We start from the raw sequence: 16,638 nt of genomic DNA, 5'->3' as shown, positions 1-16,638 counted from the left end.
CTGGGGAGCACCCTGGCCACAAGGCCACCTCTAACTACTGGAGTGATGGTGACTCTGGGGGAACACAAGGGTGGGATGGGGCAGGGGGAGGCTCTGCACAGACCCTGCTGCGTACCCCCCTCCTCCCCACGCCAGCCACATATCCCTGCAGACTCTTAGTGACTCCAGTCACTCCACCACATGCAAGCTGCAGTCACACCCAAAGCGATATCGAGGGCCACTGACAAGGTTAGGGCCCTTGCCCCCGAGGAGCTGGCGACACAGGGACCATCCCACCTCTCTCCAGGGAGTCAGTGCAGCAGGTCCAGGCACTCAGCAGTGGTCCTATCATTTGATCCTTGAGAAAGATCGATGGAGGGAAACCTATAGGGAAACATGTCCAGGAGCCGTGCGTGCTGGCCCCAGAGGAAAGTACCAAGATCTTTGCCTGCTTCCCCTCGGCCAGCGTCTACTCTGGGGTCTTCACTCGCTGTCCTTTGTGTCCTCATGGCAGCCCGTGGAGGCACAGGCTGCCTCATGCCCTTCTCAGTCTCTTTTCTTTTCTTTTATTTAAAGATTTACTTATTTATTTGAAAGGAGAGTTAACAGAGAGGGGGAGGTAGACAGAGGTCTTCCATCCACTGGTTCACTCCCCAGATGGCTGGGGCTGAGCTCTGAAGCCAAGAGCTTCCTCCAGGTCTCCGACACGGATGCAGGGGCCCAAGGACTTGGGCCATCTTCTGCTGCTTTCCAGGCCATAGCAGAGAGCTGGATCAGAAGTGGAGCAGCCAGGATTTGAACCAGTGTCCATATGGGATGCTGGCACTGCAGGTGGTGGCTTTCCCCGCTACGCCACAGCACCAGCCCCAACTGTCTCACTTGTCAAAGAGGACATGGGGTCTGGGGAGGGCTAGTGGCTCACCCAAGGTCATAGTCCTGAGCTCCGCCCTCCACATGATGCTCCCTTGGCCTCTCCAGGTGACTGCTAGAGGCTTTACGCTGCCTTCCCTCTCTTCATCCTTCAAGGCTGGCTGGAAATGGCACCACCTCCAAGAAGTCTTCAGAGGGGAGTATTTGCTCCCTCGCATGAATTGCACTTGTTTGGAGTCTCCGTGCAGTGATGCCTGGGGTTGGAGGCAAAAAAATGCCGAAGGGGCTAGGTGAGAGCACAGGCTCTGGAGCCCTGCAGGCCAGAACTCAGTTCCTGGCTCAGCTGACTGCTCTGGCCTTGGGGACGTTTATCTGTAAAGCGGGAAGAACCCATGTCTCCCGGCCACTGAAGGATGAAGTGAGACAGGTGCTGGAAGGCCGTCGGAAGCCCACCGCCAAGCCAGTGATTCCCATCACCGTCCCTCTCCTTCCACCCCCCACCCCAACCCTGAACTCTCCCATCTGCTGGCAACTCTCTCCCCACCTGCCCGCAATAGCTGAAGCTGGGCCAAGCTGAAGCCAGGAGACAGGACCTTGATCGGGGTCTCTCACTTGGGTGGCAGGGACCCAAGTACTTTGAGCCATCACCTCCTACCTCCCAGGGTATGTGTTAGCAAGAAGCTGGGATTGGAAGCAGGGCCGTGACTCGAACCCAGGCACTGTTGTATATAGTGTGGGCACCCCAAGCCGCACTGTAACTGCTGTGCCAGGTGCCTGTCCCTCCTCTTGATATTGAACCTGACTTCTCCCTGAGAAGAATCCAGAGAATCCTTGGCCTTTGGTGAACTCTCAGCTGATCTTTGGGACAACTATGTCTCAAAAAACCACGTGGCTGGTGTATGGTCCTGTGGCACCCACACCACCCAGAGCCCAGAGACAGCTCAGTTATGAAGGTGCTCACAAGTGGGCTGGCATCCCATGAGCAGCAAACACGCTGACCTGCCCTTTCGATCCCTAAGTCCTTTTCACCATCTTGAGTCCCTTCTTTGGTGGCCCGTGAGATGGGGAGTCCTCCCCAACCATCCCGGCCATGTCAGCTTGCCACCACATACCCTTATGACCCGAGGAACTCCTAAGTCAGCCTGCCTCCACTTCCCCCTCTGTGCAGCAAGAGCTCTCTGTCCAGGTAACCCCAGAGGCAACCCGGGGATCACAGGAAAGGGATGGCTGCGACGTTGGAGCCTTGGATACCCCTCCATGTTTCCTGCTAGACCTTGAGGTCCTCGGGGCCACTTGTTCCAGAAATGGGCCTCGAGGGCCTCTCCCCCTTGTCCCTCACCCTCAGCAGGCACCGTGGCTGGTGGGACAGATGCCCGTGCCCTGGGGCTCAGATTCCCGTGGGGACAGGAGGAGGAACAGCGAAGCCACAGATCAGTCGGCAGTGTAATAGCAGTCATCCGGGTGCCCTGGTGGCAGGCGCAGGCGGGCAGGGCCCCGCTTCACATAGGGCAGGGGCTGCGTCTGATTTATCTGAGTCTCCTCCACAGAGGACAACTTCTTATGCAAAGCAGGCCATCAATTAAAACAAAAACATTTTTCTTTGATGCCACCTGGATGCTACCGACACGCTCAGCGGCTAGAGAGGAGTTCCTTTAGCAATTCTTTTCACAAGCTGAATAATTATCTCCTAATTTATCAGTTTCATAAATCCACATTTTCATAAATCACTCTGCTAAAGGCGAGGCACACATGGAGTGTCAGCCTCAGATCCTGGGTAAGGCTATGGCGTAACGGCTAGTGTGGCATCAGGAGACAGAGCAGACTCCCGGAGAAAAGTCGAGGCAGGCTCTCTTCCTGGGTGATCAGACTTCCCACCCCATCGCGGGGCCTCCGCGACCCCGGTCTCCTTCCCTCTCCATGGAGATGCCGGTGCCCTCCTTGTCCGTTGTTGGCTCCTGGGAGTGAGCTCAGCGGTTGTCGTGTTTAGAAATTGCCTCTTGGTTACTTGTGTTTTCCTGTTGTTGCCCAACAATCAGGCATCTCCCCAGCTCCTAAGGCTGGCAGGAGATAAGCAGGCTGTAATAAATGCTCCTGCCGCGATGGTGGGTAAGATGGATGGCCCAGTCGTGGAGAAACATTTAAAAGTAAACAAAGAAATCACCAACAGTGCCACCGCCGTGCTTCTCCCGCCGATTGTAGCTTTGCACTCAGCACCTTCCACTCTGGGACCACAAACGCCATTCTCCAGCTTTGCATTGACTGCACTGGTGCCCCCTTTATTCTGTCCCTTCAGCCCACCGCCCCCCAGAGCCAACCCATCTCCTGTTCACCTGCGGCTTTCACAATGACAGCCATGCACTGCCCGCTGATGTCTTAGCCAATGGTGGACCGCCTATATGACGGCGGTGCCATAAGATGGTCTCAGCTGGTGACACTGGAGCTGTCTTAGTAAGCATGTCCCATGATGTCGACACAACAGACTTGCCGACGCATTGCTCAGGGACACACGACTGTGTAACATAACATCCCAGTCTCTGCTTCCCTGCTGTCAGATGTTGGGGTTATTGGCAGGGTTCTGTTATGACTGAACACTGACCATCTTCTTTTTTTAAAAAAGAAAGAAAAAAACCCCTACATATATATATTTGAAAGGCAAAGTGCAGAGAGAGAGAGATGTTCCGTCCCCTGGTTCACTCCCCAAATGCCTGCAACAGCCAGGTCTGGGCTGGGCTAAATCCAGGAACTCCATCCGGGTCTTCCATGTGGGTGGCAGGAACTCAAGGAGTTCCTCGAGCCATCATCTGCTACTTGCCAGGCACATTAGCAGGGAGCTGGATCGGAAGCAGAGTAGCCAGAATTCAAACCAGCACTCCGATACAAAATGCAGGCATCCCACGCAGTGGCTTAATCTGCTGTGCCCCAACACCCACCTCCTGCTTGTCTTCTTGACCAGAGCTGATGCTTGGGAATGTGCTTACTGGACAGAGATGGAACACGTGGCATTTTGTATGTTTTCATATTATTTCTGGATTGGGTCTGTGAGTTTCTGGCAGTGTCCAGCTTGCTGGATTCAGCATCATCTCATTACCATTAGAGGCTGTCTTTGTTGTGGTAATGCCTAACTTGGAGCCTTGCCCAGATGCCTAACTTGGCACCTTGCCCCGCTACTGTGTGACCTTGGACAACTTACCCACCCTCTCTGTGCCTCATCTGTAGGGTGGTTGTGAAAACTCATTGTCCTGACACAGTTGATCCTCCTGGGTCCCGGGTTCCCTATCTGTGACTTTGTCTGCTTGGTGGAACTTAACCTGTTACCCAGTAATCAATGTGGGCTGTGCTTTTGTGGTCACTCAGTAACCCGTGAAGAGTCCCTTGACACAGCCGAGGTGGTCCGAGGCAGTACCCTGCTCTCCTACTGTGAACAAGTGTTCTGTCTGTGCCCCATGCTTCCCAGTTGGGGGCTGTTTGCTGGTGATCTCACTGTCTTGGCCAGCCCCCTGAAAGAGTGCCCACAGCCGTCCAGAATCCCTAAGCATGAGAAGGCTGCAGTGCGCCTGATGGAAACAAATATGTGCGTTGGGTAAGCTTTGCGCAGGCGTAGACCAGAGTGCTCTTGGCCGTGAGGTCAATGCGAATGAGCCGGCAAGGTCCCAAGGTTACGCATTGATTGCTTCATGAAAATGGAAGGAGACGCTTGCAAGAAGCCACCCTGTATTGGCCCCAGGAACAGCGGTTCTGCGTTGGCTAATTAAGCATTCCCAGTGAACTACCACGCATGATGAGACTGTCATACATGCACTGCGAACGGACTTTGTCGGGCCTGCCTTTTATGTGATTCCCGCCATTGAGACATTTTGTAATGTTGCCCGTTTGGTGGGTACTTACTTCGTGACTACAGAGGACGCACACCTGTCGCCAGGTTGTTTGGTTGTCCGTGAATCGAGTTGAAGCGGGGGTGGGTACAGGTGTTTGTTAAAGACACTGGCCCGTTTGGGGTGACAGGAAGCAGTTCTGGGGAGACTGGAGAGCCACGTCAGGAAGGTGGACAGGACCACGCTGCAGGCTTGAGGTTTGGGCTTTAGGGAAAGCTAAACCGCAGCCCTGGCCACGCTCACGCTCAGCCCCTCCCAGCCGGAGTGTGATAGTCGTAAATTACTCGCAAGCCAGGGCCTGCGCTGACGCGGGTTTTGACTGCATTAGAATACAAAATAATACGGCATTTGAGAAATCAAGAGTGAGCGTTTGAAACACATGTATTCACTGACGCAAAAACATTGGCTGCCCAGTCTGACAAGGGGTGTTTCCTGATTTGTAGATGTGTTGGGTGAAATTTCTTAGAACCTGGGGCCCTAAAGCCCCTGTTAGCTACACATCAAAGTGTCGCCAAGGCCACAAAGTTGCTTTATCTTGGAAAACCCAGCTGTAGGCTCGCAGGGCCCGCTTGCTACCTGTGCCCCAGCCCTCCCGGGGCAGGGACCACATGCATTCCTGCTTGCTGATGTGCAACACCTTCCCTGCAGGGCTCTGTCCCCCGTGGGCATCGTGGGCCTGAGGAGAGACACTCAGCCATCACCACGGTGGTTCACTCCTCCCGGCTTGGGGGTGGCTTAGCAACAAGTGACGGTTTCTCTTCCAGGGTGCTGAAGCATTTGAAAGCCAAGGACCCCATGCAGCTACACCTGGAGCACTTGGAACAAGGGTTCTCTGTCTACGTCAACGGGGCCAATTCGGAACAGAAGCCATCGCCTCGGAAGGCCGTGCGCTCCGACTTCTCCAGGAGTGCCTCGCACGCCGAGGGGACCCACGGTGAGCGCAGCCCCTTCCCAGCCAAGCAGCAGCGCTGCTGCATGAAAGCAGTGAGGGGCTGTGGACCACCGCCTGTGTGCCGGTGACCCTGCCTGCAGAGGCCTTACTGCGCATGCATGCACTACACCTACTTCACCAGAGAGGGCGTGAGAGCGAGAAAGCGAAATCCTTGTTATTTTTCAAATGGGTCTTGGCCTCCGCTATCCTAGAGCAACACATTTCTAGCTTTTACATTTCCTGGTCTCCAGCGTCAGTCAGTTAAGGAAAAGTGTAGGGTCTTTTCGATTATTCCTGATGTTCGCTCGATCTGTCTTAACTTTAACCCAGATGTAATATTTGATTCATCATTCATTTTTGTATTTAGTTCATCCATACTGTGCACCCTGAAACAGATTTCACATGGCTAAGAAAAACACAGGCATCCTGCAGGTGTCGTAGGAAAGCTCCCAACTTAGTGTCTGGCCTAGTGTAGGCATCAGAAATGACTGGGGGGGGGGGGGCGTTGTGGTGCGGTGGGTTAAACCGCCACTTGGGACACCCACATCCTGCAGAGGGCTGGGTTGAGTCCTGGCTCCTCTGCTTCCCATCCAGCTCCATGCTCATGGGTCATGGGAGGCAGCAGGTATTGGGTTAAGTACCTGGGCCCCTGCCACTCACGTGGGAGATTGGGATGGAGTTCTGGGCTCCTGGCTTTGACCTAGCCTAGTCCTGGCCATTGCAGGCATTTGGGGAGTGAGCCAGCAGATGGGAGGTTCCTCTCTCTCCCTCTCTCTCTCTCTCTCTCTCTCTGCCTTTCAAGTAGATAAAACTGAAACACTAAAACATTTTTTAAAATGATTGATAGTTGAATAAACAGAACAGCAGAGCACGTGGTATCAGGTCTTGATTGGGACATGTTACTGTGGGGAAGCCATTCAGTCTCCCTGTGCCTTTATTTGATCGTCTTTTAGAAAGATTTTTTATTTATTGAAAGGCAAAGGGGTGGGAGGAGGAGAGACAAAGAGAGGGGGGAGGGAGTAGATCTTACATCTGCTGGTTCACTCTCCAAATGCTTGCAACAGCCAAGACTGGCCCAGCCCAAAGCCTGGGGTCTGAAACTCCATCCAGGTCTCCCACATGGGTGGCAGGAACCTGAACTCTTGTGTCACCACCTGCTGCCTCCCAGGGTTGTGCATTAGCAAGGAGCTGGATCGGCAGTAGAGCACTCCAAGCAGTGGCATCTCACCTGCTGTACCTGCCCAGCGTCCACTCTGTTTGCCCGTCTTTAAAATGGAAACTAAAGAGGGTGCCTGTTCCTGGGTGCCAGGGTCCTGTAAGACGATCCTCTTTGTCTGAGTTGCTAGCGTGCTACTGAGCCACAAGAGAAGCATCTGAAACAAGACAGAACGAGATGGGAATGGACCCCGTCGCACCACGTTCTAGCTTGGACATCTCAGGCAGTCGGGTCCTGCCTGATCCTCAGTTTCCTCCCCTGGAAAATGGGAATAACTACACCCATGTTGCGGGCTGGCCAGGAAGAGGAAATGCTGTGAGAACCGTAAAGGGTGCGGCACATGGTGACCTCAGTGCGCGTTACTCTGATGCGCTGCTGCCTCACACACATGCAAGATCCCGCGCTGTTCAGAAACAGTGAAAATCACAGCCACACCAAGGGACAAGAAGAGGAAGTGGTGTTCCAGCCTGTTCCCCTGGGAGAACCAGGGCAGCTCAGCACGGCTTAGTCTGAGCTTCCTGGCTCCAAGGGCTGCAAGGGAAACCTGCGCCCCTCCTGGTCCAGGTTTCAGGGAGGAGCAGAGAGCAGGATTCACCATCCTGGGCGTGCCAGCAATATATTCATTCATTCACCAGTTAAATCTATCCTGTTTCCCTGGCTAGTCCAGCTAGTGACCTGGTGCACAAGCAGTGCCTTCCCAGGCCCCTGTATCTTGGAGATACATGGTTTGCACATCTCCATCTGCCTGATGGGACAGCACATTTTGCTTGTCGCCCTGCAGTGCTGACGTGCTGTGGCTCAGTTCCCCTGGTCGCTGGGTGGTTAGCCTGCTTCCTAACCACACACTCACACACACACACACACACACACACCGCCACTGCACACAGCACTGCAGGGAGCGTCCTCCCATACAAGACTTTGGGGCACGCCGACACGCACCTTAGATGCCTGTTACGAAACACCCCTGGGCGCAAGCGAGCCATCAGCGCCTTACCAGTGTCCTCGCTGCCTCTGCCGCAGATTGTGCACGAAGAACCCTGCTTCGAGAAGCCGAAGACGCCTTGCGACACGGTTCACAGATGGCCCCCAGCAGAGTGCAGCGCCGAGGATGGCACCAGGTCTGTGGCCCCGGCTCCTGCTTTAAAATAGGGCGTGGGACGGTCGAGGGGCTGGAAACAGATCAGAGCGTTTCAGATCCCCCAGGGCAGCCGGTGGGTGTGGCTGGGCGCCCTAGTGGTGCCCGTTCTGGGCGCGCCGTCCTCTTTCTGCCGTGTGGTCCTCCCTTCTGGATAGGGTCATCCCGGCCCCACTCGGGAGCGTGGGGAGGTCAGACTCTGCTCCCTCGCAATGACTTAGTCTTACAGCAGATTTTTTATTGAGCACCTGCTGTATGCCATGCATGCTCCTAGACGCCAGGGGCAGAGTGAGTGAGTGGCACAAAGCCCTTGCCTCAGAGGATCCAGAGGTCAGTTTGAGTTGCTGCGGATGCGGCTCAGGTCAGCAGCCTGCCTTTCTGAGCAGCTATCCCGGGGACCAGGCGGGACCAAGCTTAGACACCACGTGTGTCTCCTCTCCTCGATCCTGCCAAGAGACCTCCAGGGTGCAGCCCAGTGCCTTCCTGCATGGGAGCTGAGGGGACAGGTGCTCTGAGAAGTTCAGCGAGCTCTTCAAGGTCACAGCTAAGACGTGGCAGGGTCAAGACTCCAACCTAGACCTTTGATGCCAAGTTTCTCGCTCTTGCCTGTGTTGTCCTTGATACCATATCCTGCCGCCACTCGTTCCATACCTGGCCTCAAGGTGGTCTCTGCCTTGACTACCTATTTGAATCCCCTGGGCAGATTTTTCAAACGTGGGTACCCAGGGGCTGGTTGAGCCTTTGCCTGCAGCGTGGGCATCCCATGTGGGTGCCAGTTTGTGTCCCAGCTGCTCCTGTTCTGATCCAGCTCTCTGCTATGGCCTGGGAAGGCACTGGAGGATGGCGCAAGTCCTTGGGTCTCTGCACCCACATGGGAGACCTGGAAGAAGCTCCTGGTTCCTGGCTTCAGAGGGGCCCAGCTCCAGCCATTGTGGCCATCTGGGGAGTGAACCAGTGGATGGAAGGCTTTTCTCTCAGTCCCTCCCTCTCTCTGTAGCTCTACTTCTCAAATAAATAAATAAAATCTTAAAAACAAACAAACAAACAAAAAAAAAAACACAGATACCCAAGCTCCCCTCCCAGAGACCTAACTTGGTGAGGCTTACACGGCAGGTTTTTAAATTATTATTGTTGTTGTTGTTATTGTTATGAACCTTGTGTTCACCAGCATTCAGAGCTGCATTTTGCCCTGTTGCAAAGGTAGGGGGTGATATAAAGGCATTCCTGGGCTTTCTGCACCCCTTTGTGCGGTTACCCTGAAGGTCATTGTGCTGCTGTCCAGACTCGGGTGCCTGGCTGGGATTGGAACCCTGGGCCGGGAACCCCAAAGCCGGTGTGATCTTTCTGCCTCCCGACAAGGGCACGCTCAAGTGTGTGCTTCCTGGGGGAAGGCTGTCCCTGCCTTATCTCCACACCGGTGCAGGCGGCCCTGAGGCCTGCTTCTGTCCCCAACCATGAATGTTAATTTCTCATTAGCGAGGCCTTTTCTCCACCTCTCACTCCTGACAGTTCTTGGAGTGGTTCTGAGTGCCTTCTATTATCAGGAGCCATATTTGTGTCTTCCTGGCTGTGACTTCATGGTCGGCCCCAGACTCCGCGCCATTTAAAAGACGTGGCCTCGGATTAATTAGCGTCCTTCCCCAGCCTCTCCTTGAGGTCCTCGCTTCGCAGCACCTAATCATGCCTAATTTCCTGGCTTCCCGAGGCTCCGAGGGCTGTGATTGTCCTTCTGCACTCCATCAGTCGGGGTCACTCAGTGCCTGCCCGAAGAGACCACCCCGGCTATTTTAAGCAGAAAGGGCTGTGGTGCAGAGAATCCGGGTGCTGGCACAAGCCTTGGGCCAGCGTGAGGAGTGGGCTCTGAGCTGAGCCTGCGGGAATGATGATGGGAGGGAAGCCACTTAGCCGTCAGCTGCCTGGCGGGGACCAGAAGCAGAAGGTCTCCTGAGCTGCTGTCTGGGAATCAGGAAGCCAACCTTTGGCCTCAAGATGTCCCTGTGCCTGTGAGCACTGCCCTGGAAGGAAGACCCTGCCCACGGCCTGGCCACCTGTGCTCAGCACTGAAACAGCCTGCGTCTGTCCCCTCCTTTCCTCACTTCTGCTTTCCCTGTCTTGTGAGGCCACCTGATTGGTGACCCTAAATCATACCCGGAGCCCAAGGGAAACTGAGAAGTACCGCGTTTGGCTCTCTGATCTCTACCAATCAGCCGGGCCCCCTAGGAGGAGAGTGGCACAAAGCCTAACGCCCTTCCCCTGCCATGGGCTCTAGGCCACCCAAATGTGGCTCCCAGAGATTTAGACAAATGGGGACTGGATGGAGGGAGCATTCATTTCGTGAACAAAATCATCCACTAATTTCACCTGCCAGGGCCCAGGCACTGTGCTAGGCTCTGGAGTTACAGAAAAAAATCAAAGAAGGCTCAGCTCCTGCCCCGGGAGTGCTGGCTGTGACCCCGTGGGGAGGCTGCCCAGCCGGGAGGAGGGTGTGACGGTTATGTCAAGCATATGGCCTGCTGGATCCTGGAAGTCAGCAGCTTGAGGATGATGGGCACACTTGCCTCCAGATCATGCGTGGTGCCCGCAGTGTAACAAAGACCTCGGTTCCTGCCAACATTTATATTTCAAAGTTGTTGTTTAAGTTTTTTTTTTTTTTTTTTTTTTTTTTTTTTTTTTTTTTTTTTTTTTTTTAACTTTGAAAGAGTTACAGCGAGAGAGGGAGAGACAGAGAGATCTTCCATCCACTGGTTCCTAATTCCCCAGATGGCTGTAATGGTCAGTGGTGTCTAGGCTGAAGCCAGGAGCCAGGAGTTTCATCCAAGTCTCCCATGTGAGTGGCAGGGGCCCAAACACTTGGGCCATCCTCCGCTGCTTTTCCTAGGCCATTAGCAGGGAGCTGGATTGGAAGTAGAGCAGCTGGGACTAGACCGGTGCCCATATGGTATGCCAGTGTCTCAGGTCGTGGCTTTACCTGCTACACCACAACACTGGCCCCAAAAGATTTTGTATAGAAAATATCTGGAGTCCTATTTCCTTGGAAAAATGGAAGTTGTGGCTCCCAAGCTGGGCTGTCCTAGTGTTAGGCAGCCACCAGCAGTCGTCCCCTGGGAGCAGGGCACAAGGCCTCTTGTTGGCCGCAGGCCCCACCACTCCCTTAGAGCCCCGAAGCTGAGGCCTGTGGCCATTGCAGTTTATTCTCAGGCTTGGGCCGCTGCCTTTCTCCTTCCAGGTTTCCATTTCCCACTGGCTCATGGGGGCATTTGGGTTTTGGGGTCCCCAGACAGTGGGAGGGAATAGGCTTTGGACACTTATTAACTGTGTGTCCTGGAGCAGGTAACACAGCATCTCTGAGCCATGCGCCTTGCTAACCCAGCTGTGTGCCCTGTTAGGCGACACAACCTCTCTCGGCTTTGGTCCCAGCATCAGGAAGACCTCCCGTGGTTGCTGTGAAGGCTGTGTGCAGTGTGCAGTGTGGGACAGGGGTGGTCCATCAGAGAGGGACTGTCTGCAGTGTCAGGGTGGGAGCACCTGGGGCAGGTGGCACGTACACCCGAGAAATTGTCAAGAGCAGCCTGGGTTCAAGGCCGTGGCTCCACCCCCCAGTAGTTGAGCGGTCTCAGGTAAGTTGTGTCACCTTGTGCTTTGTGGAGCAGAGTCGGTAACATCGCCTGCCCTGGGCAGAGTCGCTAAGGATCGGCTGGGCCAGTGCCTCGCCAGTGCCTTGTGAATAAGAGGCCTGACCACTGCTGGATTCCATCGGGTCTGGACGGGGAGGGCAGCTGGCCTGGAGACCCCGGGGCTCCTCGCTGCAGCAGGGCCCTGTACCCACTCGGCCCTTCCCTCCGGGCTTGTCCTGGTGCCCCTCCTAAGGTTGGGGCACAGGATGGGTGCTGGGGTCGCAGCAGGCAAGTGTGGCTGGCCTGGGCCCTGCGCCCCTGGAGCTCCTGCTACAGGGAGTTGGTAGGAGGCCAAGGGCAAGCACGTTGATACACAAGGAGAGAAAACACACGCGTCTGCCGCAGCTTCGTCCCCAGGGGCCCTGGCTGCGCGGAGACTGCGTGGCAGCCCGTGGCAGCCCCAGGGAGCTGCAGGGGAGTGTGCCCCAGGTAGAAGGCACAGTGGGGGGCGGGCAGTGGAAGGGGCTAGGGCAGGCAGTGGGCATGACCAGTACACTGCAGTGGAGAGGGCGCGGGGGGCTTTGGGGTCATAGATGGGCGGGGCTGGATCACACAGTACCTGGAAGACAACCACAAGGAGCTTGGATTTTAATCCAGATGTGAGGAGCTGCCCCAGAGGGTTGAAAGAGGAGGCCACGTCTGGGTGCTTCAGGGATGGTTCCCAGCTGCTGTGTGCAGGAAGCACTTTGCAGAGGGCGCTGGGAGCCAAACGCAGCTCTCTTCTCTCCACCTCCCGGCGCAGCCCCCCACTCTCCGGCCTCTGTTCTCTGGCCCCCCGCACCTGCTCCATGTCAGGTTTTCACTCCCTCAATATGTGGTAGTTGACATTTTCCAAGAGCGAGACCACCTGACTCTGCCAGCCCCTCTTCGTTCCTCGGGCACACAGCCTGGGTGTGCTGCTCACTCCTGCGTCTGCGGCTGCAGCTGGAGCTGGGGCCAGGTTGTCCGAGGCAAAGCCCCCTGGCCCTCGAGCTGCCCGTGAAGCAGGCACTGTGGGCCCAGAGCTTCTCCCGGAGGAGACGAGAGCCAGGATGGCACAAATAGACTTGGTGTGCCCACCACGCCGATGTCACTGTCACGAGGGAGAGGGGGCTGGGCTGGTCCCTGAGAAGCAGGGTGCTGTGGGGCACATAGACAGTCTCTTTGTCCTAGCCCCTTCCTCATGGGCCCCGCCACCCTCAGAGGCAGCCAGGGGTGGGCGGAGTGGTTAGGCAGCAAAATCCCCAATGCCCAGTGACCAGTTCTCAAAAGCCACGCCCTCTGGAGAGAGACCACAGCCTTCTCCCAGTCTGGGGGCTTCTCCCAATGACAGTGCCCACCAGGAGTACCAGCAGGACTGATCACTCCATTTAGGCACAGCTGGGATGACAAGGGACACAGTGGTATGACACAGTGGTCCCAATACACAGCAAGTGCCTGGAGTCGCAGCCGTATTTCCAGCCAGCCCTGTGTTACCCACCCCTCCCAGCTCACCCTCTTCCCTCCTCTACTGGCTCCCCAGAACTCTGTGGCACCCCACATCCCAGGGTCACGGACCACACACAGTACGTTAGCCTCTTCCTGTGGCGCAGGTTTCCCTTCTGATGGTCTTGCACAGCACTAAGGGAGCCCTCTGGGGTAGAGCTGCCTCACAGGTGCCCAGGCCTAAAGGTCCCCGGATCACCAAGTCATTCAGACACCCGTGCCGCTAACACCCTTTCCCAACACCCCGATGCCAGGGCTCTGGAGGTTAATGGTGGCGGCCGTGCAGGCTTCCAGGCTGCCACTTTGGCCGTGGAATAGGCTGTGGTGATAAATGGGCTCTTGCTCCTACTGTCCTTCCCCCCCACCCCCACCCCCACCCCCACTTCCAGGCCTTAGATCTTTCTGCTGCTATCAGTGGATTAAGATTTATGGCTTCCTCAGCCTTGTAATACTTGGGTGGACAGCGGCCTAATCAACACAGCCGTCGTTTACCAAAATGCTGTCAGATTTGATGAACGTCGGCGGCGCCCAGCATTAAATTGGTAGTGAAGGGATTGGCCTTCCACAATTTACTGTGGGGTGGGCTTTCCTTAAAGGTCTCAAAAGCAAGTTCATTGCGATGATTAAAGCAGAGGCTCTGCTCCCCCTCCTCTGCCACATCCGGTTTCTTGTTGTGGCCAAGGCGGCCGAAGTGCCTTCTGGAAAGCTCGCCGGTGCAAATGTGAAGCAGTGGGGGCCCTTTCCTTTGCCATCCTCTTTCTCTTTCTGAGCTGCGAAACCCCCACAGTGAGGACAATAAGCGTCGGCCTTTCCCGTGACCTTGCCCAACACAGACTGTCCGCGCAGCAAGCGCTGTTACTTGGAGGAGATCAGACAAATACGGGAAGGACAGATCAAGCGAGGCGCTCCCCACCCCAGGCCTGCCTTGGTCCCCGGTGTCAGGACCCTTCTACCTCTAGAGGGAGCCATTGACATAGCGCACAACCTGCACAACCCTACAGGGCCGCCCCCAGCTTTGCTCTTTTTTTTTCTTATGGTACTTGACAGTAAGCTTAGAGCCCGCTGCAGAGAGGGGCGGCAGATACAGATAACCCTGAGTGTGCACTGGGCCGAGCGTGGCCTTGGGCCGGCCAGCGGGGACGTGAGGATTTGGGTGGCAGGGTTCTGAAAGCCTCCCCCTTTGCAGACGTCTCAAGAGTCCGCCCAGGTCTGGGCGCTGCGAGTAGGCAGGAAAGAGCAGCCGCTTGGGAACTCCCACTCCTGGTGGAGCAGCGTGCCAGGCAGGGAGCCAGCCAGGATCGTAGTCACCATGCCATGCAAGGGCGTGTGGAGGGTGGGAGGCAGGGAGAGCAGGCCTGCTCGTGCGGGCCGAGTGAGAACCTACCTGTCTCCTCCCAGGGCCTCCCCAGGGCTGGCGGCGGGCGAGCGGGCCAGATGGCGGCTCTGTCTACTCTTCCCTCCCTCCTCAGGCACCCACTCAGCATGAGACACTCTTTCTGGACCCTGGTCATTTTTTTATATGTCGCTTCATAAGCACATTCTTCCGTTGTGGGTGCAGGGCAGGGCCTCGGTGTTTAGGTGTTCTTCGCCGTCTTGCCATGCTTCCAGAAGCTTCTGTGCAGTCAGTGCTCAGTGAGGACTTTGCCGACTCTGGGCCTGAATGCCCACTGCAAACCTGCGTTTGCCCCTTGGTGATGTTGGTGAAACCAGGGTGTTGTTGAACCGCTGGGAGGCGAGGCTGGGAAAACTGCAGAAGCAAAAGATACCTGGGCCCTCTCCTGGAGTGCTGGAGCCCTTCCCTGTATTTTAAAATTCAAATCAGAGGCAAAGCTGTCTTCTTCCCAACTCTCTCTCAAATTTATTTTCATTTTAAGGGAAAGACAGACAGAGAGAGAGAAAAACAGAGATCATCCATCCCCTGATGCTGGGCCAGGCTGAAGACTGGAGCCTGGAACTCCATCCAGGTCTCCTACGTGGGTGGCAGGGACCCGAGCCCTTGAGTCCTCTCGAGGTGCCTGCCAGGGTGCATGTTAGCAGGAAGCTGTGATGGGAAGTGGAGAGGCCTGGGCGCAAAGCAGGCGCTCTGACATGGGACGCGGGCTTCCCAGGCATTGTCTTAGCTGCACCCACTGCCTGGCCCCATCCCGGTTCCATGACTTGCTCTCCTACGTTCAGCTGTGGCTGGGCCCAGTGGCTCAGACCACGTCAGAGGACGCATTGCTTTCAGCTCTGCTTTTCCTCCTGTGCCCCGTGGAGTACCGGGAGTTACCAGAAGCTCCCGCTTCCGATCTGACGCCTGTTGTTGCCTTTCTTGGGTTCCCCTGAACCAGTCACCATGAACCATGCTCTGATTGACCAGGCCTGCGTCACAGCTCCGTCCGCCCCTGGGAGGGAACTCAGTTCCACTTGGATTAGCAGGCCAAGGAGTGAGGAGAGGATTTCCCAGAAGAGCAGGGTGTTTTGCTAGGACACAGGGCATTGCGTGCCAGACAGCCAGACACAGTGGTTCTATTGTTAAAATGCACCTGCTGACTCCTAAGGCGAGGGGCCAGGGGCACTGAAATTCTGCCATCTTCATAAGTCCCAAGGCCCTAGTCAAGGCCGCTCCCTTTCTAGACCAAAGATCAGAACCCCGCGGGAGGGGCCGGGCCCCACCTGAGGCACTGGCTGGTGCTGGGGAGTCAGGCTCCTCCTTAGGCCTGGGCTCAAACCTACAGGCCCTCCCCCCTCTTCCTCACACTCCCCCTCCCCCAGAAGGCTCCTGGCATTTGGACATTACTAGGGGTTCCTGCAGAGGAGGGGGGGCGCTTGTTGAACATGTCCCAGGGAGTCCATCTCAGCAGTGAAGTCAGAGTCTTTACAGCCTCATCCTGGCTGAGGCAGGGGGCCTCCAGGAGTGTCCTGGCCTGGAAGCCTCCAGGGGACCTGCGCCCTGTGAGGTGCTTCCCTCCTCAGATCTTGCTGCTGGCACTTGCTCAGCTCTGAGAGCGAGTGGGCAGAGCCCGGGAGAAAGCCACGTGTCACTTGGTGCCAGAGCCCAGGGCAGCCAAGCACGTGGTCAGGAGGGCACAGCAGAGTGGGAGGAGGTGGAGGGAACGGCACAGGGCACTCAGAGTCCAGAGGGGCTTCTGGAAGGTTCTGGAAGCAAACAATGGTACCTTCCTTCTGCACCTCTTCTCTCTGTTCACAGAGACTTCCCAGCTGCTTTTCCAGCCCCTTGCACTCTCTCGTTCCAAGCTCTTTGCCCTGAGTCATCTGTGGCTTACCTGCTGCCTGCCTCCTGTACCTCAGATCTTCGCAGGCAATTCTCTAATTCCGCTTGGTCTCTGCTGTCGCCAGGTGGGGCACATTTATCCCTCTTGGGCCTGCTGAGGCAGTGTCCTATGGTGGCTTAGAACAGGGATTGGTTGGCAAACTGCAGTCCCCGGGCCGAATCCGGACTCAGCCTGTTCTTATAAACCAAGTGTGATTGGAACCTGGCCAGCCCATTTGTTTCG

The 16,638-nt window shown here is 56.1% G+C and overlaps 1 protein-coding gene across 1 annotated transcript in view; it reads left to right on the top strand.

Annotated features, from left to right (window-relative positions):
* Positions 1 to 16,638, top strand: part of LOC133750825 (katanin-interacting protein-like) — a 195,425-nt gene that overhangs the window by 71,108 nt on the left and 107,679 nt on the right. The window contains exons 4-5 of the mRNA XM_062180514.1: positions 5,486 to 5,655; positions 7,889 to 7,986. Coding sequence (XP_062036498.1) covers positions 5,486 to 5,655; positions 7,889 to 7,986 — 268 coding nt within the window. The remainder of the gene's footprint in view (positions 1 to 5,485; positions 5,656 to 7,888; positions 7,987 to 16,638) is intronic.

The sequence above is a fragment of the Lepus europaeus genome, chromosome 21 (assembly GCF_033115175.1).
Source record: "Lepus europaeus isolate LE1 chromosome 21, mLepTim1.pri, whole genome shotgun sequence".
Lineage (NCBI taxonomy): Eukaryota > Metazoa > Chordata > Mammalia > Lagomorpha > Leporidae > Lepus > Lepus europaeus.
This window is presented reverse-complemented; position numbering and strand designations above follow the sequence as displayed.